This window comes from Alosa alosa, chromosome 8 (assembly GCF_017589495.1).
Source record: "Alosa alosa isolate M-15738 ecotype Scorff River chromosome 8, AALO_Geno_1.1, whole genome shotgun sequence".
In the NCBI taxonomy this organism is placed as follows: Eukaryota; Metazoa; Chordata; class Actinopteri; order Clupeiformes; family Clupeidae; genus Alosa; species Alosa alosa.
The window spans coordinates 5,669,241-5,696,514 of NC_063196.1; the positions used below are offsets into that span (position 1 = coordinate 5,669,241).

At 43.9% G+C, this 27,274-nt stretch overlaps 1 protein-coding gene across 1 annotated transcript in view; it reads right to left on the reverse strand.

Moving 5' to 3' along the window:
• The window catches only part of sec63 (SEC63 homolog, protein translocation regulator), a 30,893-nt gene extending 3,619 nt beyond the window's left edge, over positions 1-27,274 (reverse strand). Inside the window, exons 1-19 of the mRNA XM_048250522.1 lie at positions 26,964-27,274; positions 21,298-21,363; positions 18,289-18,403; positions 17,938-18,050; positions 17,172-17,233; positions 16,968-17,026; positions 16,568-16,618; positions 16,203-16,311; positions 15,667-15,761; positions 15,174-15,309; positions 14,862-14,954; positions 13,247-13,392; positions 6,365-6,512; positions 5,958-6,040; positions 5,619-5,684; positions 5,226-5,396; positions 1,463-1,624; positions 700-900; positions 113-217 (exon numbers count right to left, since the gene is read on the reverse strand). Of these exons, the coding sequence (XP_048106479.1) occupies positions 113-217; positions 700-900; positions 1,463-1,624; positions 5,226-5,396; positions 5,619-5,684; positions 5,958-6,040; positions 6,365-6,512; positions 13,247-13,392; positions 14,862-14,954; positions 15,174-15,309; positions 15,667-15,761; positions 16,203-16,311; positions 16,568-16,618; positions 16,968-17,026; positions 17,172-17,233; positions 17,938-18,050; positions 18,289-18,403; positions 21,298-21,363; positions 26,964-27,136 (2,154 nt within the window). The 5' untranslated portion in view covers positions 27,137-27,274. The remainder of the gene's footprint in view (positions 1-112; positions 218-699; positions 901-1,462; positions 1,625-5,225; positions 5,397-5,618; positions 5,685-5,957; positions 6,041-6,364; positions 6,513-13,246; positions 13,393-14,861; positions 14,955-15,173; positions 15,310-15,666; positions 15,762-16,202; positions 16,312-16,567; positions 16,619-16,967; positions 17,027-17,171; positions 17,234-17,937; positions 18,051-18,288; positions 18,404-21,297; positions 21,364-26,963) is intronic.

Here is a 27,274-nt window from a genome sequence, read left to right on the forward strand (position 1 = left end):
GAGAGAGAACCATACACCATCAATATTGTATGCTGTCTAACTGATTAATTGCTGTGATTGATTAATAGACACACACACACACACGTGTGTGTGAGTAAGAGAATGAGCGTACCTTGAGTGGTTTGATCTGGTCTAAGCCCATGTAGGAGTCAGATCTCAGAATGACGGAGTACTGATAATTTCCCGTTTTAGAAGGTGCCGGAAACTTCATCTCAACCTGAGGACCCGTCAGAAGAGAGGATGCCGTCAGTGATGCAAGCACACACACGCACACAAAAATGTAGACTTTAAAAGAGTACCACTGCTTCAATACAGCAGAAACAATAAGGTGGAGGTTGCCTAGCAACTGACCAAGGAAAAACTGTTATGAATCAGCTCACAGAGACACACAAGACACAGACACACTCAAAATATGTGTTACGGGAAGCTGGGACGTCAGACTTCAACTTAGTCATACGATTACATACTCATGAAAGGGTACATTCACAAGAGCACACACACACACACACACACACACACACACACACACTCACTCACTCACTCACAAACACTCGCTTTTGCATGGTTGGGTGGGACTGTTGCATACGCAGCCAGACATGAGGACTGAAACAAATACTAAACACTAACACGCAACATATGAGCACACACATCCACAGATGCAACACATCAACACACACTCTGACTAACACACACGGCTACCTCCTCTGTGTCTTTGAGGGTGCAGACGTGGTAGGGCATGGACACGAGTGTTTGGTCTCGGCGGTCGGCGATGTAGAGCCACCACCACTCCTGCTTCTCCTCGGGGAAGAACAGGCTGTAGACCGGGTGCGTCACCTTGGACTTGGTCTCCAGCAGGGCCCTCTCCCGCCTCTGGATGCTCTGCTGCAGAGCCTCCCACTCCTGCAACGCAACACACACACACAGTTTACACGCACACACACACAGTTTACACGCACAGTTTACACACACACACATCCACACAGTTTACACAGAGTTTACACACACACGGACACGCATATTTACACGCACGCACACACAGAGTTTACACACACGCACACACATATACACACACAGTTTACACATACACAGACACAGTTTACACGCACACAGAGTTTACACACACACCCAAACACAGAGTTTACACACATTCGCATGCATGCACGCACACACACACACACACACACACGAGAATATATACACTTACACACATTCATATGCGAACACTAAGGCTGAATGATTTAGGGAATATAACTAATTTAGGTTTTTCTGACAGATATTGCCATTACGATTTGATTTCTGATGATTTTTGAAAGTCAAGCTTCAGTTCAATGTTGACTATAAAATACATTTAAAAATGAAACTGAAACATTACTTCTTGGGCAAGAGCAGCTCTACTTCTGCTTGCCTTTTTTGCCATACATTCATTCATACATCCCACACACACACAAAAAAAAACACACACACCTCTTAGGTCGCCGTAAAGCATCTCGTCAGCCTCAGTGTCGCTCTGCTTGTCGCTCTCGTCTTCCCTCTCGCTGCCTGAGTCCTTGTTGCCCTCGCCCTCATCTGATTCGCTCCCCTTGTCTGAGCCCGCCTCCTCCTCCTCCTTCGCAAGTGCCACCTCCTGAGGACGCAAACAAACAAAGAAACAAACAAACAAACAATTATTTGACGAAACATCACAACACTGTCAAAAGATGCTCCCAGAACTAGTGCTACAGATGATCCCGAAAGGGCACAATACACTGCTTCTCTCTGGGGAGTCGAGCATACTCTGGGATTTTTGATTTTCAGAGCCCCATACGGATTTATTTCCACTTCTGTGCACATTTGGTCACTGTTTTGTTTTAATATAGACAGTTCAAAATAGAACAGATATTTTGAAACGCACCTACAAAATTAAATGATCAATTTGGATAATTATAAATAAAAATGCAGCTTATTTTGAACAAAGGCTTTCACCGTGGTGGAATGTCACCAGATCAGTCAACATCACCACAGAGGTGGTGGACTATACAGCCATAGGTGAGGATAGTAGCTCACTGCCAGCAGTATTTTCAAAATGCCTCAAGAGAGGAAGAATGGGTCATCAGTCAAAGTATACTGCTCGAAAAAATTAAAGGAACACTTCAATCATACACTGGATCGTTACTCTGACTCTGTTTGGTTCTGAGCACAAGTAAAACTTTTGAGGCGAGTGTTTTATTGTGCAAGAACTGTCAGATATTCTGTGACTGTAGTTTGAGAATGGAGAAAAGGGTGGAAGGTTTCAATATATGTGTTTTAACAATTGTGGAAAACTGTAAGTGTTCCTTCATTTTTTTGAGCAGTGTGGTTGAGACCATTACATCAAAAGTCCGTGGTGAGACGAGGATTTTTTGCCCAACCAAAAAGATATTCTGTCCTTAACACAAACAGATTATCTGACTCTCACGCTCAGAGAGAATCTCACCAGTGCTACAGGCGTAATTAGGAAGAATGAATTCTCGATGAGAGGCGTGTCTAACAAACAACGTGTTGTTTGGAGACATGAGTGTGCATGCAAGCACGGAAGCTTTGTTGTATAACTAAAGCCCTTCAAAGTTCATGACCTCCTTGAGCAGGTTTCTGTTTTAATAATAATAATAATAATAATAATAATAATAAAGCTTTATTTGTATAGCACCTTTCATACACAGAATGCAGCTCAAAGTGCTTTACATTTGAAACATGTAACACAATAATAGTCAGTCAGTCATTATCAATCACTTTTCTTTGCTGTTTATGTTATACTCAGCAACATATCAAAAATATAGAAAATGACGTCATAAGACTGGCAGCCTTAACCCTCTTACCCCCCACAAGCACGCCATATGGCAACTGTGGCAAGGAAAAACTCCCATATTCCAGGAAGAAACCTTGAGCAGAACCTGACTTAATAGGGGGAGCCCATCCGCTTCTGGCTGGCTGCGCCCTCCAATAGTAGCAGATGTAGAATAATCTGAAAATGTAGTCTACAGGATAAGATGAGTTAACTAAAAGCTTTCCTGTACAGGTATGTTTTCAGATCTTTTTAAAAATATTTACTGAACTCGCCTGCTTGATGTACAGAGGCAGGGTGTTCCATAGTTTGGGGCATAATGGATAAACGCAGCTTCTCCACTTTGTTTGTGGAGCACTTTGGGTAATGCATTAAAAGATTAGAATTGGATGATCTAAGTTTCCTTTGTGGTTGATAAGATATTAAAAGCTCAGAGATATATGAAGGTGCTATGCCATTCAGAGCTTTGTAAGTAATTAACATAACCTTAAAATCAATTCTATAGGAAATAGGGAGCCAGTGCAGTTCAGCCAACACAGGGGTGATGTGTTCTCTCTTCTTAGTCTTAGTTAAAAGTCTAGCCGCAGAGTTCTGTATGAGTGCCAATTTCTTTAGATGTTTTTGGGAAGACCAGTGAAAAGTGCATTGCAGTAGTCTAACCTGCTAGTGATAAAGGCGTGAATTAGCTTTTCTGCATCTTGTTGAGTTAAAAGGGCCGCGACTTTGGCAATGTTTCTCAAGTGGAAATAGGCTGTCTGAGTAACTTTACTGATATGGGGCTTAAAACTTAACTCTGCATCTAAGATGACACCGAGGCTTGTTACTTTTGGTTTGACCTGGTGTGCCAAGTTCCCCAGATTACTAAGAATAATATCTCGCTTTTAGTTTTGGTCCAACCAGAAGTACCTCTGTTTTGTCATCATTTAGTTTCAAAAAGTTTTTGCTCATCCACTGATTAATGGAGGTTAGGCATGCAGTGAGGGAGCAAAGGCCATCTGGGTTAGTTGGCTCCACAGAAAGATACAATTGGGTATCATCTCATGAGCTGTGGAAGTTTACATTATGCTGACTTATGACGTTTCCCAATGGGAGCATATATAGAGAAAATAGCAGGGGACCAAGGCAGCTCCCCTGGGCCACACCAAAAGGCAAGTCATGTTTTTTCAGATACATGATCTCCTAGACTGATATAAAAATCTCTGCCAGTAATGTAGGTTTGAAACCAGTTTAGAGCATTATCAGAGAGACCCACCCACTTTGCAAGGCGGTGAATTAGGATGCTATGATCAATGGTGTCAAATGCCGCACTCAAATCCAGAAGAATAAGGATTGAGACTTTGTTTGAGTCGGTAGCTAGTCTGAGATCATTGACTATCTTTACTAGAGCCGTTTCTGTGCTGTGATTTGATCTAAAACCTGATTGGAATTTTTCAAGGATACTGTTTTTCGGAGGAAGGTATTTAACTGATTGCAAACAACTTTTTCAAGTACTTTGCTCAAAAACGATAGATTTGATATAGGCCTGTAGTTGCTCAGATTGGTATGGTCAAGTTTTGGTTTGGTTTTAGGGCATTTTACTTTGAATGAGGACTATGCTCTCTGAGTGCTCATCTAGTTCATTGTCAACGTGAAAGTTCACTTGGTTAAAGTCAGCATTCAGAGGGGGGACGCTGAGGTGCAGCCCCCACCACCCCTAAAAAAAAAAAACAAGCTCAATGATCAACGAGCTCAATGAACAACTTGACTTGGCTGTGGTAATGACTGATCAGATGACAAATTCCACATCTAATATTATGCTTAAAATGAGACACATTTTGCCTAACCCATCAATTAGTTCCATTTCGTCATTTCTATACAAAAAAAAAAAATGTGTTTTTGTTTTCTCATATTTGTTTTGAAATTGTAAATTGATTGACCAAATGTTTACAGAGCACATGTACATCAGAACTACACCCATCCTATCAGTCAGTCCCAGACATTTCTTCCTGTGAAATCCTGCAGTACATATGAAACCTGTGCCTATGTGCATTTGAATACTCTGAGACAGTGTGGCCAGTTAGACATGCAGCGATTTCGTAAGGAACACCACGTTCTATATTCCTTCTCTCATCTACCATCTAAACTGCCATCTGATAATGCAATCTCCCATCGTCATCAAAAGACGGTTAACACGTTAAAAAGCGTTAATTGATCTCCACCCCTTACACACCCACCATTCACCGTCAGCGTACACTGAGAATGCTAATTTCTAATTAAAATTCTGAAGCATAATTACTCACACTAAATTAAATTTAATTTAATTAGATTCAATTCCATGTCTAATTAAAATATAACTACATTAAGAACCTGCTGCATAAAATGATACATCTCTGGAATGAATGAATGATATCTATGGTAGGTGTAGAAGAGGCTGATTGGTGCTCACATTTCCTGCTACGTTCCCATTGGCCTGTTTGGGCTTGTCCCCCTTAGCTTGGTGAGGGGGTGCAGGCTTCTTCTTGGGCGCCGGCTTCCTCTTTTTGGATTTGGCTGCTTTCTTTGTGCTTTTGTTCTTGTTCTGCCAGACTTTGACACTTTTGTTTTTGCTGGCGTCGCCCTGTTGTACAAAACACACACACAATTATTTCAAGTTGGTATGTGATGTTTCAAGCCCCTTACTCTGGCGTACACACACACACAGACAAAAACGTTTGTACATTAACCCTACGGACTGGATGTAGTGAGTAGGGAGAGACAGAGGGAGACAAAGAGAGGGTCGGGGGAGAGAGAGAGAGAGAGAGAGATAATTGTCTGTAAAGACTGATCTGAAAGGGCTTACTGCATCCTCTTGAGATGCCTCTTCTGATGCCATCTGCGGTGTGGACTGCTCCTTCTCAAACACCTCCTGTAAACACAAACCCACACACACAGAGAAAACAAAAAAAATCAGCCACAGTAAAGATCTGTGCAGGGTTCCTCAAGTTTGTGTGTGTTGAGTGTGCGCTAACTCTAATCTAAATGATTGAGTACTCCCTCTGGTGGTCATCCCCTGTGATTACATATGTGATGGAAGGGAAGATCATTAGATCTAAGAACATTACATTCAAAAACAACACAAAGGCAAACTACCAAATAAGGCAAACATGCTGGAACAAAACAGCAGAAGAGAAATTCATACCGACATCTTTTTCCTCGTCAAGGTTACGGTGACCGTAACGATGGAACCTGCTGTGATGTTACTGCTGTCCTCATCATCCAGAACTGTTTAAAAGCACACACATATGCAAGCATACATACACATGTTGTAAGAGACTAATTCCACCATGCTGTAATGAAATGGGTCTGAGAATAAAAACAGACGCAGTATTGGGAATGAATCTCACTGACACACACTCAAGGAAACCAATACAAACAGGCCTACCATACATACATACATACACACACACACACACACACACACTATACTCAAGGGACTAGAGTCCTTCCTATATTCATACGGTAGATATTTTGGGAAGCATTCTTTTCATTTCATTTCTCCCGCAGATCAGAGAGGACCTCACAGGGTCCCAGCCTACGGTCACTCACCCTGGAGTTTGGTTTCCATGGTAACGTGAGGAAAGCTGCCCAGGACAGACAGGACCTCGTCATATTTCTCCTCGCCCAGGAAACGGAGCATATTCCTGCGCTCCGAGTCCTTCATGCTGACCAGATCCTGCAGGCTGCGCACCTTATACTGAGAGAGGGAGAGAAGGGGGGGAATTATATAATTATATAATCTGGGGAATTATAATCTGGTACAAAGAAAATCTGGCAACTCAAATGAAACAAGTGAAAAAAGGAATAACACACACTTGGCTCAAACGGAAAAAAGGCACAATTAATTGTGAAAATGATCTATTTATCTGTGCAGCCTATATACCAACCCAGGATTCACAATATTTTATTGAGGAATTCTTTAATGGGCTCCAAACAGAAATCAGCAGCTTCCAGGCCCAGGGAAATGTCCTTCTGTGTGGGGACTTTAATGCCCGTACAGGCACAGAGCCTGACTGTATAGACACAGCAGGAAAACAAACATATATTCAACAATCTATCAGCCCCCCTCATCCCCATTGCAAAAAAAAACCGAATAATCCTGACAACTCCATCAACAAGAATGGTAAAGAGTTGGTGCACCTCTGTCGAGCCTTAGGCCTAGTGTACATGCTTAATGGCAGGATCAAAGGGGACTCTCCAGGAAGGTTCACATATTGCTCAGCTCTTGGGACTGACTATGTAGTTGACTATGCCATCACTGACATGAACCCATCTTCCATAAGTGCATTCACTGTAGGACCACAGACCACTTTTGTGTGTGTGTGTGTGTGTGTGTGTATATATATATATATATATATATATATATATATATATATATATATATATATATATATATATATATATATATATATATATATATACACACACATATACACACAACAATTGGGTTCTATGGAACTATTTATTTGTTTCTGATTGGCCGAGAGACGTTCCATGAGTTGGAATATCCCTCCACATATCCCTGGACATTTCAACTCAGACTCAGCACAGCTAATAATAAATCACTCCGCGACACAATGTGAAGATTTGACACCCAGCTCTCCACTATTTCAAGCAATGGGTTACTCCTTAGCAAACCATAACGAAACAGTGCTTCACCACATCTGTGGATTAAGCCACACAGTCAACTCAATGTAAGTAAGATAAACGAGGATGCTAATTGTTCTCAGCATTGTGTATAATATGATTGTCATCTGGAGGAGACTTGTAGATAACGAACGTTAGCATAATTAGCTAACCGCTGCTAACGTGCTAGCATCGTCACGTCAGGCTGTGCACAGTAGTGTAACTACATTTATTCACCATAAATTAATAAAGTTGAGTGGTTCTGCAATGTAGACTATGTTTCCGTTTTTTTGCAGTACAATGTCCCTTACATGACATGGCCCAGTGTCCTTGTAACATGCATGCAGCAAACCTAGATATGAATGTGATTTCCACATTTCTTTCAAGAAGACATGTAAACCACAAAGACCCGTAACCATAGCCCGTAACAGAGGGGTCTGGAATGTTGGTTACCTAGCAACCAAGACGCTGTCTATTGAAAAGGGAACTATTTTTTGATGCGTAAGAACGATGTCGAAATTAACATTTTTAAACATTAATGGGGTGTTTTCAGATTATTTAGTTTGTGGTAGAATTGTTGTATAAAAGCAATATATAGCTTCGTGATCGTGGGATTGGTCATGAATATTCCCCGGCTGTTGTTTGCGTTCGCCACTTCGGCCTCCGGTCCCGTGGCTACTGGCCGAACAACACCAGTGGGAATATCCATGACCAACCCCACTCTCACTCGTGCTATATTGCTTAAATATATATATATATGTGTGTGTGTGTGTGCGTGTGTGCGCGCGCGCGTGTGTGTGTGTGTGGTCTTTCACTTTCAGACCACTGCCAGATAACTACAATCTTGAAAAAAGGCAATGATAAAAAATATCTATCAAACATTCAGGCAAGTTAATCCAATTAAATCACACATATAAATAGAACTCTGACAGTGCGACTGAATCCAATAAAGCAATCTGTTCTGTTGAAATCACTTACCCTCTAAACACATTTCTTTTGAAAGATTTCAACTTAAATAGTGATGATGTCAACCAGGCAGCAGAGGACATTTCTAACATACCACAAAGCTGCCAAAAAAGCTAACCTGCTTAGAAATGGAAATAATACAAAAAGGAAACCGTAGGGTTTCCCGCGGCACTCTGCAGTCAAGGCGGCCGCCTTGGCAAAACAGGCCTGCCGCCTTAACTACGGCGTCAAAAAAAAAAGTAGTCCACCGCGTTACTCTGTCCTGTTTTCTCCCTTTCATTCCAAACCGTGACCAACGCCAGTCTCCCTTCTCCGCAGAACACATTAAAAAATAAGAAGAAACATGCCATGAATCGAAAAATAATCCGATTTTATAATCTTTACATATGTGATATGCCTCCGAATCAGAGCTAGTGAACGGAGCTGAGTGGTGCAAATATCTTGCTCCTCGTTCTCAAGAATCAGTCAAATCGCAAACAGCCACAACTCCGTTTAATTGTCAGGTGTGATGAAATGCGTTCATATTCCACTTTTTATGTCAAAATGTTTCAGGCCTATGGAAAGGTTTTGTGGTAGGATTGTCCAATGGTCAAGTTGTTGCTTCAATTCGTGTTTTAATTTATGCGATGCACCGAGGCTGGGTTCATCAGTTTTTCGTTTAAAATGTTTAGCCGATTGTGTAATTTGTCATTTTCGTTCTATAAGTTCCACTTTTCATGTCATGAATATAACATGCCTATGATAAGGTTTTGCAGTTGTCCAATATGGTCAATCTATTGTCTCAATTGTGTTTCATGTGACGCGCAGCAGCTACATTCATGCATTGTTTTGGTCCTGTTGAAAATGTTTCTGCCGAATTTGTCAGCTGTGACAAATTTCTGGCTACGCTACTGTTAGGTCATACAAGTGTACTATTCCTACAAAACAACTAAATATTAACAATGTAGCGCAAGAATAACCATGTGGTGACACAGTTTTAGTGAGTAAAGATTCATTTTGTAATCTAAGAGGACACATTTCGCGTAAACATGAGTGTGCTACGGAGAGCAAAGAAAAACGTGAGCAATTTGAATATGCTTCATATCAAGTAGAAGGCTAAAGTAAAACTGGGATGCTAAGCCTGTGTTCTTTAGGCAATTAATCCCACTGATTCCTTTAGTTTTACGTGTATTAACGTTGCCAAGCGTCTTTTAAAACTAGATGTACCGCATAGCGGTACAAAATATGACCGCCGCTCAGTCCTGTACATCCTTTCCACGAAAATAAATCACACTAATCAATTTGTCTCCATCTTTTACTCCATCCCCCACTCTTGAAACTTTTGTGTATGCTTGTTTGGCATACCTGTGTGTGTGTGTGTGTGTGTGTGTGCGGCTGCACAGAAAGTAGCCTACTGGCGCTGAAAAGGTGAATAGATTGTAGAATAGCCAAAGAAGTTGTAGCACTGTTATAAAACCTTTAAAATCTCTAAACAATCACAAGTAGGGCAGTTCATCACAGTTCATCCATTGCAACTGGATTGAAAAGGTCACTTACACCTGTAGGCTACATTGTATTTGGGAAAAGCAAAAGGTATCAGCATAATGTTATATTTTTATTTATTTATTTATTAATAAACAAAAACATCTCTGTCAGTTCCATGCCGTTTTCAACAGCTAGCAAAAACAAAGGTCATTTTTGGATAGATGGATTTTTTTGTGAATGTTTCTTCTTCTGCATAAGATTTAGTCATCTTTAGTTCATGTGATACTTTATTGTCAATGCACAAATTAAGTAACAGTAGTCTGAAACGAAATGCTGTTTTATATCTAACCAGTGGTGCAAATAACCGACATGTCCAAATAGGCCTTGATGAAATGCGTCGCTAGACTGTTCATACACATTTCAACGGGCCAAAGTTGAAGAGCTTTTGTCCGTTATTGTTCGTGCAAATATAGGCTGATTCATGTTCCCTTGCATTGTGTAACTGAGGTCCATGGCTAGTCTGGCTTTCACCAGACCAAGCTCAATCTTTTAAGAAATCAAAAAATAAATAGCTGGCAGATCAGGCTGGGTTCGTTCACCCAGCCTAGTCCATAGGCGCCCGATATTGTTTAATTTTCCGATTGAGATATCCATGCTCTGGCTATTCTAAATGCAAAAATGCATCAGGGAGTTATGACAAAATTGTAACTAACAAACTTGATACTAATAGAAAGCTGTTAGCTTCCCTAAGCTACAGGTAGGCCTATAAGGTAGGCCTATTTACAACAAATTGTCAATAGGCTATGCTGGCGACACAAATAAAATCTCCTTTGGAAACCAATGGCTTACGCCTTACAGTAACAAGCGGACATAAACAGCCATATCGTGCGAAAAGTTGTGATAAAATTCATGCAGTTCCATGAGTCAAGGAAAGCGCGAATGAAGTAGCCACTTCTAAATGGGACCCACTACACAGTAGCTTAAGGTGTGTTGCTAAAGCAGCCATAATAAAATGAAGGTGTCGTTGTTTGGATACTTCACACACACACATGCTTTTTAATCTCACAGACTACAATTACCAAGCTGGAATCAAAGCACATCGATTCCCCTCTCACACCCTGCACGCACTTCAAACAAATAAAAACAGGCGTCTCAGTCTCACGCATATAGGCAAAACTGTATCAGACTGGTGTAACGTTGGTAAATCTTCCATTGCACAGAATGATTTTTGTAGCACGTGCAACAAATGACAGTCGAAAGATACAATTACAGTGCTGCTATCAATTTGTTTTGGTATAACCGCATTTATAGTTTTCTACAAATGCAATCAAATTGGCCTCCATCACTCAACCAACGCTAACGGTAACATTATTATACCTAGGTCCTTATTGATATTATAAGATTAACGTACCTGCAGTAAAAACCAAGCATGTCCAATAAACATTCTCAGATTTATTTCGGCAAGAAGAAATGGGAATTACATTTCATGTGAACATCGTCCTATCCTTATTAGACGTTCTCTGTGGTAAACTATAGTCCTTGTAGGAACTAGGAAGCGTCCATTGTTTTTTCCAACCCACTTTTAACTTCCAACAAAATTACGTCTTACTGCAACGATGCGCCATCTAGTGGACAAACGACTACTTATCACCAATACTGGAAATGCAGCCATGATGATGAATATTTGGCTTTCTTTTAATCCTACTGAATTTGTAATTATGTATCGGCCGTTCTAATACCGATAGTATGTGCGTACCTGTGTGTGTGTGTGTGTGCATGTGTATGTGTGCAACGCCATCTACAGGCCAATGAGTGTACAGTCACTAAATATACACATAACCTAAATTTTTAGACCCCCCCCCCCCCCATGGATGAAATTCTACGAAACTTGGCATACCCCCAGAGATTGCCAGGCCAATCATACACATAACATTTGGTGCAGTTCTGAACATCTTAACTGAAGATAGGGGCGATTAAAGCAGAATAATATTGCATTTTCATTTTTTACCAGGGGGGGTGCAAATCACAAATGAGTGATTATGGGCCAGGTTGATGTGGGCCCTTGAGACCAACATACCATAAAAAATTCTTCATCCTCAGTGCCACGGTTCAGGTAGTTATTTAGGAAAAACTGCTTTTTTTATGGGTTCGGGGCCCAGCACGGGGGAGGGACTAAAAACAAAATTTTTCCGTAAAAGTCTAGTGGGGCTACATACCCACCAAATTCAGGAAGTTGATGACGGGGGGGGGGGCGGTGGGAGAAAACTTTGACAATCATTATATGATTGAGCGGCGGTCATAATAAATGTTCTGAGTGAAATATATTGCCGTTGCTCTTAGTTCTTTGGGATTTAGGTTTTCTGTTTAAGGTGACAATTCGGCTTGTAGATTACTTCTCCCTCTTTTAAATTGGAGGGAGCATGGAGTGATTTCACTGCAGTGGGATGATTTTTAAGTGGAGCAGGGAGCGAAATTGAGTGGAGGAGCGGCCGAGTAAACAGCCACCTGAGCGCATTGTTGACTTCATTGGCGTCTTTTTAAGATGGTGAGCGTAAACGAAGGAAAGCCCTCTAATCGGACGGGCAAGACTGACAAATTGACGGGCCTAGGCCTGTCCAGGCCCACCCGTGGCTACGTGTATGCGAACTTAGGCTACTATGCCAATATCTTTGAAATTTAATGGTCTTGGTTTTATTAGGATTGAACATGATTGGACATGAATTCTGGGTGGGTTTGGGCAAGCCTCAGACTCGTGTGAACGGTATAGGAGCAGAACAGAACGGCCGCTCCGGCCTCTAAATTAAAAAGCGCTCCGCGCTCAAATTCCATCCATTTTACACAAAACTATAAAATAATCTAAACTTTATTCACTCTCGGCGTATAGATCAGGACAGACTTGCGGAACAGGCTGCAGGGCAACAGTCTGGCCTGCATGAAGATAGATATTAATGGTCCAAAAGTAAAACAGTGCAATTACCAAAGGGCCCTTGAAATGTTCTTTTTAAAGCCAAGGAGGATGGTTTGTAGTGACTGATCACATTTGCACATTTTGTACTTTCTTTTGCATTTGTTCTATAGTTTGTAATAGTCTTTGTTAAAATTGCACAAATTATTAAATATACAAATTTTAAAATATTTGTTTGTTTTGTGTTATTACTTTGTTAACTGTTATTTTGAGAAGCTGGTTATTTATTTAACATGTAGTGTTTCATAAATAATTTGTAAATGTACACAGATTCTGTAGGCTACTGTATCGCACAAACAAGATGCCAGCACCCCCACCCCCCGACCCGTCGGACCGACACCATAACCCCCCCACCCCGGACGGCAACCGATACCAGACCAGACAGAGACACACGGACACAGTGTGCGTACCTTCTTGGATATGCAGTAGCGTAGGTGCTCTTCCTCAAAGTGAGGCAGCTGCAGCAGCGGGGACTTGGCCTCTTGTAAGCCCTGAACGACCATCTGGGACAGCTTCATACAGTTCTCTATGGACACCAGCCGAGGAGCATGCACACCTACACACACATATAGATAAGTACACAACATCTGGGACAGCTTCATTAGTGCTGGGCGGTATGACCAAAAATGTATATCACGGTATTTTTCAAAATTCTTACGGTTTCACGGTATATGACGGTATTTTTTTTCCATGCATAATCAGATGTTCACAGCATTTTCTACAGGTTGAGAGAGGAATTGCTGCAGTACATTGACTAAGGATGGTCTATTTTACTGTCATGATGTAGAATAACTCCACACTAGTGGTAATGCAGTTTTGCATGGCCCCAGAAAATGATGCTGTTTACAAAGAGCCACTCATGATTCTGCATCAGAATGCAAAGACAATTGCAGTCAAAATACAGAACTTTTACTGTGCAAATTTCACAAACATCTTGTATAAAACCAATACAAAAAGTAGTGCAACTTGCAATAATTATACTTTTTTGAAAATTATACAATTTAAAATAAAACCTCTCTGCTTACTCTGTCAAATAGGCCTATCAGAAACATGCCTTATTGTTATTGTGTGGTTTGCATGACGTTAGTGGTAGGCTAACGTTAACTTCATGTGGATGTGGATGTCTTGTTAGCCTGCCATGAGCTTCGGTTCGGTTCGCTAGGCAAAACATTAACAAAAAAGTTCGTTTTGGTGCACTGATGACAGTCAGGATCATTTCTAACTAGCCAGCTAGTATTGCTCAGTTCATGTCTATAACATGCTTTACTTGCTACCTGGATAATTTCAGTGAATATTCTTAAGGTGAGATGAAGGATAAGATCATAAAACTTCACTGTGTTCGGTGGGTTGCTAACTAACGACATCACCTACTAGCCAGCTAGTTACAAATTTTGAACAATCTCAATAGAATTTTCGTGACGGTAAATCCCTTTCAATGCAGTATCCCTTAACGTATTCTGTGCAACACCCTTAAATAAACCCCTTACCTAAGGAGAAATTAAGCCTTAAGGGTCATACTTCAGGGGAAAAACTTAAAACACCTTGTGTTTACCCTCACTATGCCTCGCAGTGGCACCATGCGTGCGTGTGAAAAAAGTCGCAGCGCAGCGTTCCAAACGTTGTGTAATCAAATACACCGGTATATTAAAAATTCATATCATAACGAAAATATACACCGGTATACGGTGTGAACCGGTATACCGCCCAGCACTAAGCTTCATACAGTTCTCTATGGACACCAGCCAAGGAGCATGCACACCTATATACACACACATACACACACACACACACACACACACAGATAAGTACACAACATCTGAGACAGCTTCATACAGTTCTCTATGGACACCAGCCGAGGAGCATGCACACAAACACACACATACTGTATAGATAAGTACACAACATCTGGGACAGCTTCATACAGATCTCTAAGGACATAATCAATCATCCCCCAATTTTAAACAAATTAAATATTTTGTTCACTTGCCACTGTGGCGTGGGTGTGTGTGTGTGTGTGTGTGTTACCTCCTCTGCTGTTGGCCATCATGGTTAGCTGGCAGCCCACGTTGATCATCTCCTGTAGCAGGGCAGGACACTTCCTCACCACAAACCGTTGGTCTGCACCAAAACACACTTGTTAGCAAGAGGTGGGTGTGTGTGTGTGTGTATGTGTGTATGTGTGTGTGAAATGTGTTCTCCAACAATGTGCTTGGTGATGCACACTGCATATTCAGGGGTGTGTATATTTATATTATGTACAGCACATTTCACATCTTGGATTATGTGTGTTTCATACAGTGTGTGTGTGTGTGTGTGTGTGTGTGTGTGTGGTCCCACCTTCCTCAATGTCCTCGGACACCTCCATGCGAGCCAGCTGGGCCAGCATGAGCACACGGGCCTTCAGGCTGTACGGGTAGCAGAACGGAGGCTCCTTCTTCTTCACGTTTATCACACTCCCCAGCTCGCGGATCATCTAACACACACACACACACACGTGAATAAAATGTACAGACAACATCAGATGCTTTTCTCCGTAAGAACACAGTATGAACACTCCCAGGTACATAACCCTGGTATTCTTTTATTTTCAGCTGAGCTCCAGCAATGCATTTATAGTAAGCCAGAGGGCAGCCAGCAGTGTAGTTTGGGCTTGGCCATTGGGTGTTTTTAATTACCTAAAAGGCTGTGTAAACAACAACTGTGCATCAAAGTCAGTGTGTACACTTGAAGGACAGTTTAGGCAATACTGTGCCAAAGATACAGGAAAAACCTCCATCACCTCCCCCCTCTTTGAAAGACACACACACACCAAACTCAAATAGAGGGGTACCTGTGGGACTTCAATATTGTCTGTGGGTCTGCTGACTGCTTCTTTGTTGCTGCGAGGGTCAAACTCAAACGCTGCGGTGAGAACCATCTCTAACCCTGAAAAAGGAAAACAGCAGCCAGTGACGCACGTCCACACACACTTCAGAGCACTCCTCATTACTCATCATCTGAGGTGAACTAAAGATTTGCAAACAATAGCAAAAGTTTGCCGACCGTTGTATAAACATGTTGTTTGTGTGTGAGTATGTGAGGATATCGACATGTTGTTTGCGTGTGAGTATGTGAGAATATCGAGATGTTGTTTGCGTGTGAGGATATTGACATGTTGTTTGCGTGTAGGTTGGTAGGGTCTGTGTGTGTGTGTGTGTGTAGGTCGGTAGGGTCTGTATGTGAGGATGCATGCTGATCTGTTGTTTGCATGTGAGCGTGTACGTTTGTGAGGGTGTACGTTTGTGAGGGTTTTGACATGTTTGTTTGTGTGTGTGTGTGTGTGTTTGGAATGGATGCATGCTAACATGCTTTATTTCCCATACTCACGTTTCATGTTCATATTGGGTGTTTTGTACATGAAGTGCATAAAAAGCTGTGTGGTGTTGATAAGGATCTGATCTCCACTGTAACGGATGGACCGATACCACCACGTCCCCCCCACACACACACACACACACACAAAGAGGACAGAACAAAAACTTGTCACTGTAAGTCAGTCAGTAGTCCTGCTGCAGTGCATTTCCTTATACAGTATAAGGTGTCTCTCTGTAATATATTCTGTCCTTATATAAGGTGTCCCTCTGTAATATATTCTGTCTTTATATAAAGTGTCCCTCTGTAATATATTCCGTCCTCCAGAGCAGATGTCCCTCTAGTGAGGCCACCTGCAGCAGAGGGGAATACGGACTTACCACAACAACAGGCAGAATCACCATGAAGGCCAGCCCATACACAAGCAGCACCTAGGAGACACACACACACACACACACTTTAATACAGTTTCTAACACAGGGGAAGAATCACAGATCCAAACATTGTCGGATGCATGCTGTACAATATGATCAATGTTTTATTAATTCACATTCTACTTTGCTTTTTCCCTCTATTGTCATTCGCATGTCCCGGATTCACAGTACAGTGCAGAAGACAACGCACAAGAGGGGTTTTCTTACGTGTATATAGTATAACCCACAATCAGAACCAGAATCAGCTCGATAGATCATGACAAAATAAAGATTTTGGAGCAGTGTATAGTGATATTTTGAGTGAAGTTTGTGTGATTGTTTGTCAAAAGCCAGTGAGAACTCATACCAGCATGGAGTTCTTCTGATCGACAATCCAGGCAGGTAAAGCAATACCAAAGGAGTACGCTGAGAGAGATAGACAGAGAGAGAGAGAGAGAGATAGACAGAGAGAGAGAGAGAGAAAGAGAGAGAGAGAAACAGAGATCTGACTTTCAATACATACACAGAACCCAACAGATGAGACTTGACACAAACCGTGCACTCTCCATACCTTTTGGGCCGTCTGGGTTCCCGTATTCTATCCAATTTCGTCGCGCCTCATCATTAGTTAAACTGCAGGGAGGCAGGGACAAAAAAAAAAAAAAAACACACATTTATTTTCATGTTTATTTGCATGTTTTCCCTGTAGCAACGAGAAAAGAGGCCGTCTGTCGCACAGCTATATAAATCTCACTCCAAAAATCCAAACATTTTGTGAAGATCTCTCATAGTGGTAGTGTATTGACCCTTTTATTGCCTACTGTACGTCATCAACGTTTTTGCACACGCATGTAGGAGCCAAAAGGGATGTGCTACCCCATTAATTTCAGACCAGAGAATTGGCCACCGGCCCACCCTGCAAAATACTGAAAATACACATGTATTTGTTTGTTTCACTTTTGATGGAAAACCCATACTGTGGGTGTGAAAACTACAAAAAGATTTAAAGTTTTTTGATGATAAGTACAAGTAGGAAAATACACGGTTTTAAACGTGTAACTAGCATCAAAATGTCCGGTTGTCGCGTGTTCAGGTAGTTTTTGCAATCTGTTGTGGTTAATCCATTTGCGTAGCTTGACAACTAACTTCCGGCTCCATGCTGCTCACGCATCCACCACTGTTTATAAACAGTAAAAGGGTCTATACACTTATATTAAACTAAATTAAGGTCTCTGTGTTTGCAAACAGCTTAGAAAGAACGTGTGTCTTTTTGTGTGGTTTCTTGTAAGAGAGGGTGTGATTTGTGCGTGCAAGTGTGTGTGTGTAAGAGGTCTTACGCCGCGTAGGCTTTGGAGATCATCATGAATGTGGTTGCATCTCCTCCTTTGTCAGGGTGATGTTTCAGAGACAACACCCTGTACTGCTTCTTAATCTCCGGCATGGTCGCACTCTGAGAGACCACACACACACACACACACACACACACACACACACACACACACACACACACACACACACACACACACACACACACACACACACACACACACACACACACACACACACACGAGAGAACAGGGATGAAGAATAATTCAGTAGAGCTTACAGAGGACACAAATCACTAAGACAGACACAAGTTGCAGTGAAGAGAAAGAGAGCGAGTGTATGGCTATGTGAGGTCTTCTTACCGGGTCCAGCTTCAGGACCTCAAAGGGGTTGTACTCCTGGTACTCCCGCTCTAGATTAGATACTTTATATGCCAGTAAGAGGAAGACGGCCCAGCCCAGCAGCAACACCACTTTTCTGCAAACAAACAAATAAACAAACAAACAAACAAACAAACAGTCTCGTCAATCCCAGATGTAGATGGCGATACAAAAGAAGAAAAAAAAAAAAAAAACTTCAACTGTGTCCCAGAAGAGACACTTCACAACATCTGTTTCCGACAAGAATAAAGACATGAGGAAATAAAATACAAAATCAAACCAGATGAATCTAGGGCTGTGACAAATCTGGTGACAACATCTGAAAAACACACTTGACCTCTCCAATAGCAACAAATCATGGAGAGATGGATTACGCAGAGTCGGGCCTGGATGAGTGAGTGACCTGAACAACCCCTTCACACAGTGTGTGCGTGTGTGTATGGCCCTTCACTCCACCAGATCCGGCGAGGGGAGCTGGGCACACAGGTGCTAGTAGGATACTCACTAACCACCACAAATGAGTTGGTGGACGAGTGCGGATGGACACAACGTAGGCACCACAATGGCACGGATGTGTAGCCTAGTTGTTCTTATGGTCAATGCTTTTTAAGTGGGTATACGGAGATGGTGATGTTTTTTAAGTGGGTATACTGAGATGGTGATGCTTTTTAAGTGGGTATACTGAGATGGTGATGCTTTTTAAGTGGGTATACTGCATAGTCCTGCGTATCATGTAGACTACACCACTGCTTCTAGGCTGCTTGGGGTCAGTGCAGGTTCAGCAGGCACCCCACTAGCGTAGCGTAACTGGACGTTCACACAGCACTGCAGGTACAGGTAGTGTTTGCTGAAGACCTTTACGCCACTCTGAGTCTGCCCCTAGCAGATCTTTATAGAGGGTAACAAAGCACATGTGGCACATGACTAAGTGTCAGTAAAGTGGAACACGACACACAGAGGCCGAGAATCATAGACACTGAATGGGGTCACCCAGCTGGCTTTCCTAATGCCGCTTTGGAAGGAAGGTTCCAATGCAATCCGTCCAGGTTTCACAAATCATCAAAAACACACACACACACACAATATATTCTCTCTCTCTCACACACACACACTTTTTTTAATGGTGTTTCAAAATCAAGTGTGTTTTAATTGATAGCAGTTGGGCTCAGACACATCCCAGCCAACCACTCTCCACCCCCGACGCTCGGAGCCTTTGGAACCGACATCAGAGGGAGAGAGAGAGAGAGAGCAGCTGAGTATTACTGTGTTTTATTCCATGTTCTCTCCATACTCCATGCATGCTTTGGCAATACAAATGTCTTATTTAATAAAGAAATTTGAATTTGAATTTGAGAGAGAGATATATAGAGAGAGAGAGAGTGAGAGAGAGAAAAATAGATAGAGAGAGAGAGGCTGAGCTCTAGTCTCCCACTTCCCCATATGCAGCTCTTCCTGCCCGTCCTCCAGTACTCCAAGCCTGATTTATGAGCCTGTTTCATCAGGAAATCATTAATACCGCCAATTTAAACGTTGCTCCACTTTGTCCGTATTGGTCAACTTTAAAAAAAAAAGTGCAGAAGATGCACGACATGAATGCAATGCAATGCAAAGTTCAAAACATACATTTGACTTTAAGGAACATGCCAACTTGGGGAAATGAGCTCATTTGCCACCTACCCTAAAGTTCGATAAGAGGACACACATCCTTCGCTGTTCTGTGCGTGCAATAACTCAGGTTCACCGTGTTAGAGAGCTGTAGGCCACCTGCTAGGCTTTCAGGAACCAACCAATAGCTCCCTTAAAAGGAACCAACCTATTGCTCCCTTAAAAGGAACTTTGCATGTTCCTTTAAGACAATACTCCAATACTGTGTCATATCCAGCTCATCCAGGGGCGCATTTCCCAAAACCATAGTTGCTAACCTGTTAGCAACTTAGTTGGCAATGGGAAATTGCATTGCAACCAACTTAGTTAGCAACTATGGTTTTCGGAAATGCGCCCCTGAGTAGTAAGACTCTCTGTTCTGTCCAAGCCGGACGCATTCTCCTAAGTTTGCTTCCTTGAAAGTATTGTTGAGCAACCACTAGGCCTAACGAGAGCCAATCTTGCAGCCTAGTGGAGTGAAGGAGCTTCAAATAGGTAGTCTATAACATGTAGGCCTGGCGAAGGCAGTTATTCAACAATGCTCTTAAGGGGGAAAAAACCTTGAAAACATCCAGCCATTCAAAACGGCAAAGACCAAACAGGACAAAGTTCAAAGCAGAAAAACACACAGGTTTCCGTAACTCCAGCTTTGAATAAACAGCTCCCTCTATCTTTCTCTCTCTCTGACAGACAGACAGACAGACAGACAGCCAGCCACACACACACAGACACATGCACAGACAAACAGACTGACAGACACAGATGCACACTACACACACGACTGAGGGAGACAGAAGCCAAACTGGCCAGGAGCAAAACTAGACTGGGCTAGTAATTTTATAGAGCCAATGAGGAAACCCACACAAACAACAATCGAATCTGGTCGAAACAGAAAACACCGCAGCACAAGAGGACAACTGAGCATGGGCTTGGACTGGACAGAATTGAAACGCATGAGAGAGGTGGAGAGAGGAAGAGAGAGAGAAACAGAAAGAGAGAGAGAGAGAGAGGGTGCGGTAAGGTGAGGATAGGTGTAGGGAAAGAGAAAGAGAGAGAGAGAGAGAGAGAGAGAGAGAGAGAGAGAGAGAGAGAGGAGGTGAGGTAAGGTGAGGAGAGGTAGGGACAGAGAGAGAGAGGCAGGGAGGACACATTGTGGATACATTGCAATCTGTGAGCAGTCTAGCTGCTCCTGGTCAATGTGTGGAGATCCTCAGTGCTGGTCTAAGATTGCAGCAGCAACAACACGGCAACTAAAACAGTGCTACTTCACCAACAGGCATTGAGGAGATAGTAAATATTAAGTAAATAAATAAGGCTCTCCCATTGGACAAGAGCGCTGGGAGTCACAACAACATCCTCCTGCTCTGCTGCTTCTGCTGCCATGGCAACCAGCGAGCCCAGACAGCATCACCACTACAGTTGTGAGGGCACACAGCACAGCATGCATTACAGAGACAGAGAGAAAGGAGGGAGGGAGGGAGATGGAAAGAGAGAGAGAGAGAGAGAGAGAGAGAGAGATAGAGAGAAAGAAAGGAAGAAAGGAAGAGAGGGAGAGAGGAAGAGATGGAGAGAGAAAGCCAGAGAAAAAGAAGCAGGGTTGAACAGAGGATGAAAAGAAATAAAAACCCCTTCCAAACATTATTGAGACAGAGAAAGGAACTGAGGAAATGAGGGAGGTGAGAGAGAGAGTGAGGGAAGAGAGAAAGAGAGAGAAAGAGAAAAGCAAGGCTAAGCAAAGGATGAAAAGAAACAGAACCCACTGATGGAAAATCTGAAGAAAATGTAATGTTCATGTAAGTGAAAGTCAATGCCCCTCCTCATATAAACATGTAAGAGTTTAAACTCCTGAGAGTATAAACAACATGTAAGAGTTTAAACTCCTGAGAGCACTGTGGCCAGTAGACACAGCAGCACTAGCACTGATGCAGCACTAGCACTGTGGCCAGTAGACACAGCAGCAGCACTAGCACTGTGGCCAGTAGACACAGCAGCACTAGCACTGATGCAGCACTAGCACTGATGCAGCACTAGCACTGTGGCCAGTAGACACAGCAGCACTAGCACTGTGGCCAGTAGACACAGCAGCACTAGCACTGTGGCCAGTAGACACAGCAGCACTAGCACTGTGGCCAGTAGACACAGCAGCACTAGCACTGATGCAGCACTAGCACTGTGGCCAGTAGACACAGCAGCACTAGCACTGTGGCCAGTAGACACAGCAGCACTAGCACTGTGGCCAGTAGACACAGCAGCACTAGCACTGATGCAGCACTAGCACTGTGGCCAGTAGACACAGCAGCACTAGCACTGATGCAGCACTAGCACTGTGGCCAGTAGACACAGCAGCACTAGCACTGTGGCCAGTAGACACAGCAGCACTAGCACTGTGGCCAGTAGACACAGCAGCACTAGCACTGTGGCCAGTAGACACAGCAGCACTAGCACTGATGCAGCACTAGCACTGTGGCCAGTAGACACAGCAGCACTAGCACTGTGGCCAGTAGACACAGCAGCACTAGCACTGATGCAGCACTAGCACTGATGCAGCACTAGCACTGATGCAGCACTAGCACTGATGCAGCACTAGCACTGTGGCCAGTAGACACAGCAGCACTAGCACTGTGGCCAGTAGACACAGCAGCACTAGCACTGATGCAGCACTAGCACTGTGGCCAGTAGACACAGCAGCACTAGCACTGATGCAGCACTAGCACTGATGCAGCACTAGCACTGATGCAGCACTAGCACTGATGCAGCACTAGCACTGTGGCCAGTAGACACAGCAGCACTAGCACTGTGGCCAGTAGACACAGCAGCACTAGCACTGTGGCCAGTAGACACAGCAGCACTAGCACTGTGGCCAGTAGACACAGCAGCACTAGCACTGATGCAGCACTAGCACTGTGGCCAGTAGACACAGCAGCACTAGCACTGTGGCCAGTAGACACAGCAGCACTAGCACTGATGCAGCACTAGCACTGATGCAGCACTAGCACTGTGGCCAGTAGACACAGCAGCACTAGCACTGATGCAGCACTAGCACTGTGGCCAGTAGACACAGCAGCACTAGCACTGATGCAGCACTAGCACTGTGGCCAGTAGACACAGCAGCACTAGCACTGTGGCCAGTAGACACAGCAGCACTAGCACTGTGGCCAGTAGACACAGCAGCACTAGCACTGATGCAGCACTAGCACTGATGCAGCACTAGCACTGATGCAGCACTAGCACTGATGCAGCACTAGCACTGATGCAGCACTAGCACTGTGGCCAGTAGACACAGCAGCACTAGCACTGATGCAGCACTAGCACTGATGCAGCACTAGCACTGTGGCCAGTAGACACAGCAGCACTAGCACTGATGCAGCACTAGCACTGATGCAGCACTAGCACTGATGCAGCACTAGCACTGTGGCCAGTAGACACAGCAGCACTAGCACTGTGGCCAGTAGACACAGCAGCACTAGCACTGATGCAGCACTAGCACTGATGCAGCACTAGCACTGATGCAGCACTAGCACTGTGGCCAGTAGACACAGCAGCACTAGCACTGTGGCCAGTAGACACAGCAGCACTAGCACTGATGCAGCACTAGCACTGTGGCCAGTAGACACAGCAGCACTAGCACTGATGCAGCACTAGCACTGATGCAGCACTAGCACTGATGCAGCACTAGCACTGATGCAGCACTAGCACTGATGCAGCACTAGCACTGTGGCCAGTAGACACAGCAGCACTAGCACTGATGCAGCACTAGCACTGATGCAGCACTAGCACTGATGCAGCACTAGCACTGATGCAGCACTAGCACTGATGCAGCACTAGCACTGATGCAGCACTAGCACTGATGCAGCACTAGCACTGTGGCCAGTAGACACAGCAGCACTAGCACTGATGCAGCACTAGCACTGATGCAGCACTAGCACTGATGCAGCACTAGCACTGATGCAGCACTAGCACTGATGCAGCACTAGCACTGATGCAGCACTAGCACTGATGCAGCACTAGCACTGATGCAGCACTAGCACTGTGGCCAGTAGACACAGCAGCACTAGCACTGATGCAGCACTAGCACTGATGCAGCACTAGCACTGATGCAGCACTAGCACTGATGCAGCACTAGCACTGATGCAGCACTAGCACTGTGGCCAGTAGACACAGCAGCACTAGCACTGTGGCCAGTAGACACAGCAGCACTAGCACTGATGCAGCACTAGCACTGTGGCCAGTAGACACAGCAGCACTAGCACTGATGCAGCACTAGCACTGATGCAGCACTAGCACTGATGCAGCACTAGCACTGTGGCCAGTAGACACAGCAGCACTAGCACTGTGGCCAGTAGACACAGCAGCACTAGCACTGATGCAGCACTAGCACTGATGCAGCACTAGCACTGATGCAGCACTAGCACTGATGCAGCACTAGCACTGATGCAGCACTAGCACTGTGGCCAGTAGACACAGCAGCACTAGCACTGATGCAGCACTAGCACTGATGCAGCACTAGCACTGATGCAGCACTAGCACTGTGGCCAGTAGACACAGCAGCACTAGCACTGTGGCCAGTAGACACAGCAGCACTAGCACTGTGGCCAGTAGACACAGCAGCACTAGCACTGATGCAGCACTAGCACTGATGCAGCACTAGCACTGTGGCCAGTAGACACAGCAGCACTAGCACTGATGCAGCACTAGCACTGATGCAGCACTAGCACTGATGCAGCACTAGCACTGATGCAGCACTAGCACTGATGCAGCACTAGCACTGATGCAGCACTAGCACTGATGCAGCACTAGCACTGATGCAGCACTAGCACTGATGCAGCACTAGCACTGATGCAGCACTAGCACTGATGCAGCACTAGCACTGATGCAGCACTAGCACTGATGCAGCACTAGCACTGTGGCCAGTAGACACAGCAGCACTAGCACTGATGCAGCACTAGCACTGATGCAGCACTAGCACTGATGCAGCACTAGCACTGATGCAGCACTAGCACTGATGCAGCACTAGCACTGATGCAGCACTAGCACTGATGCAGCACTAGCACTGTGGCCAGTAGACACAGCAGCACTAGCACTGTGGCCAGTAGACACAGCAGCACTAGCACTGATGCAGCACTAGCACTGATGCAGCACTAGCACTGATGCAGCACTAGCACTGATGCAGCACTAGCACTGATGCAGCACTAGCACTGATGCAGCACTAGCACTGTGGCCAGTAGACACAGCAGCACTAGCACTGTGGCCAGTAGACACAGCAGCACTAGCACTGTGGCCAGTAGACACAGCAGCACTAGCACTGTGGCCAGTAGACACAGCAGCACTAGCACTGTGGCCAGTAGACACAGCAGCACTAGCACTGTGGCCAGTAGACACAGCAGCACTAGCACTGATGCAGCACTAGCACTGATGCAGCACTAGCACTGTGGCCAGTAGACACAGCAGCACTAGCTGGGATTTCTAATGAATGTGATGTTGGCGGTAACATAATTTAAATACAAGTGGTCAGCAGGGTCTCTGACCGATAACCTTGGATACATATGCAAACAGTGATGCGTCTCGAGTGACCACTTGTGTTCAGATCATCCGAGACCCATTTGAAAAACAAAGTGAACAGTCTGCTCTCACAGCATAAGTCAGCCTTCTAAGCAGGTGCATTATTTTATTTGGTGTGATTTAGAAGAGTGGCCTGCTTCTCTGCAGAGGTTATAAATAGAATGTTAGGCCTTTAAATAGTTTCACCTAAAATAAATGCAGTCAGAGAGAGATTAATTTAGTGGAGGAAGAAAATTATTCTCTTCAAATGAGAAGCAGCAGCTTCTCACGTTAATACTTTACTTGGAACTACATGCCAAATTAAGCAAATGTTAAAGTATATGACTCTCTCTCTTTTTCTCTATCTGTCATAACTGGCACATAATAACTGATTAGAAGAAGGTGATACCGCTGTGTGCAACACAGCTAAGGGCAACTGGGAATAGGGAATTTGCTTGGCTGTTTTTTCTTCGTGTAAATGCTACTTTTCAATCAATACACACTCGCTGCTTGCCATTCAATCGAAATCCGTTTCGTGTCTTATTTCTCTTTAAACAAGAAATGATGCGCATGTGGGATGATGGGTGGTACTGGTCAGCTGGTGACGTGTGCGTTTGTATTCCGTTCTCATATCTGGCTCCACGTTATCTGTACCTAGTAGCCCGCTGACGTTGCGTAAACAAAATTCTTTCGACACAGTGCCGTGTAACTACAGCTGGTTGTGTGTACCCGACGCGTCAGACAGTTTGAAATAGAGAAGCAATATTTATCCAACCATGTTTAGTTGGCCATTACCCCCTCATCGTATCTCGGCACTGGTTAACATGCACATAATCACCATCATCACCAAACACTGCCGTGCTAGTTAAAATGTTAACATTGCAGGAGGCATGAGATCCACATCAGAAGTGGCCAGCTAGCGTTATTTACACATGCATTTACGCGAGTTCTCAACAGCTTTTCAGTGTCATGCATTCTACGCTGGTTGTGCAGTTAGGTAGATCTCGCAACAGCTCCTGACCGGTCACATAGTCAGGAAATATGACGTTGCACTAGAATAATGCCGAACTGTACAAAAGCTAACCAGCTTGCTACCACAAAGCATTACACTTTGTTACCATTAAGAAGCTTAGCAGCCAACAGGCAGGCAACTTGTCCAAGCAGCCACCAATAAGCTAGGACAGTAGGCGAAGTTGCTTAATCGCAGTAGCAGCTATCGTTAGTTCGTTGAGGGTAACAGCCTACAGCTGACAGCTAGCTAACGTTAAATGTTCGTTGTGCACAGCTTTGGTGACTAACGTTGATTGGAAGCCGATTTCAAACAGGCCTGTGCACAAACATTACAGAGAAATATATTTTTCTGAGTAAAAATGGACGTTAACTGTAAAATAATATAATTGTTCAATAGGTAAAGCTACATAGGTAACTTATACTAACGTTAATTGTTACCCCTCGCTAACAAGTTCCCAAGTAGCTACATATAGCTAACGATGTGTAGCAAGTGTTGTTGGGCCTTAACATTACCCGCATTCTGGTCCCGCGGCCAGAGGTAGTATGTGGCTGGGATAACAATAAGTCCAACGAAGGACGTTAGGAAGTAGAAGAATGTGTTGCCGCTGTCGTCGTACTGGAACTGTTGTCCGGCCATTTCGAAGCGGCGCTGAGGTCCCCTTTCTCCGCCACCGCTGTGTGCTTCCTACAAGTCCCAAATAGCTACTAGTCCAGTTGGCTTGCTAACTGGCTAATGAAGCTACGAAGGAAAAATGCGGCTCTGTAGCATACGTGT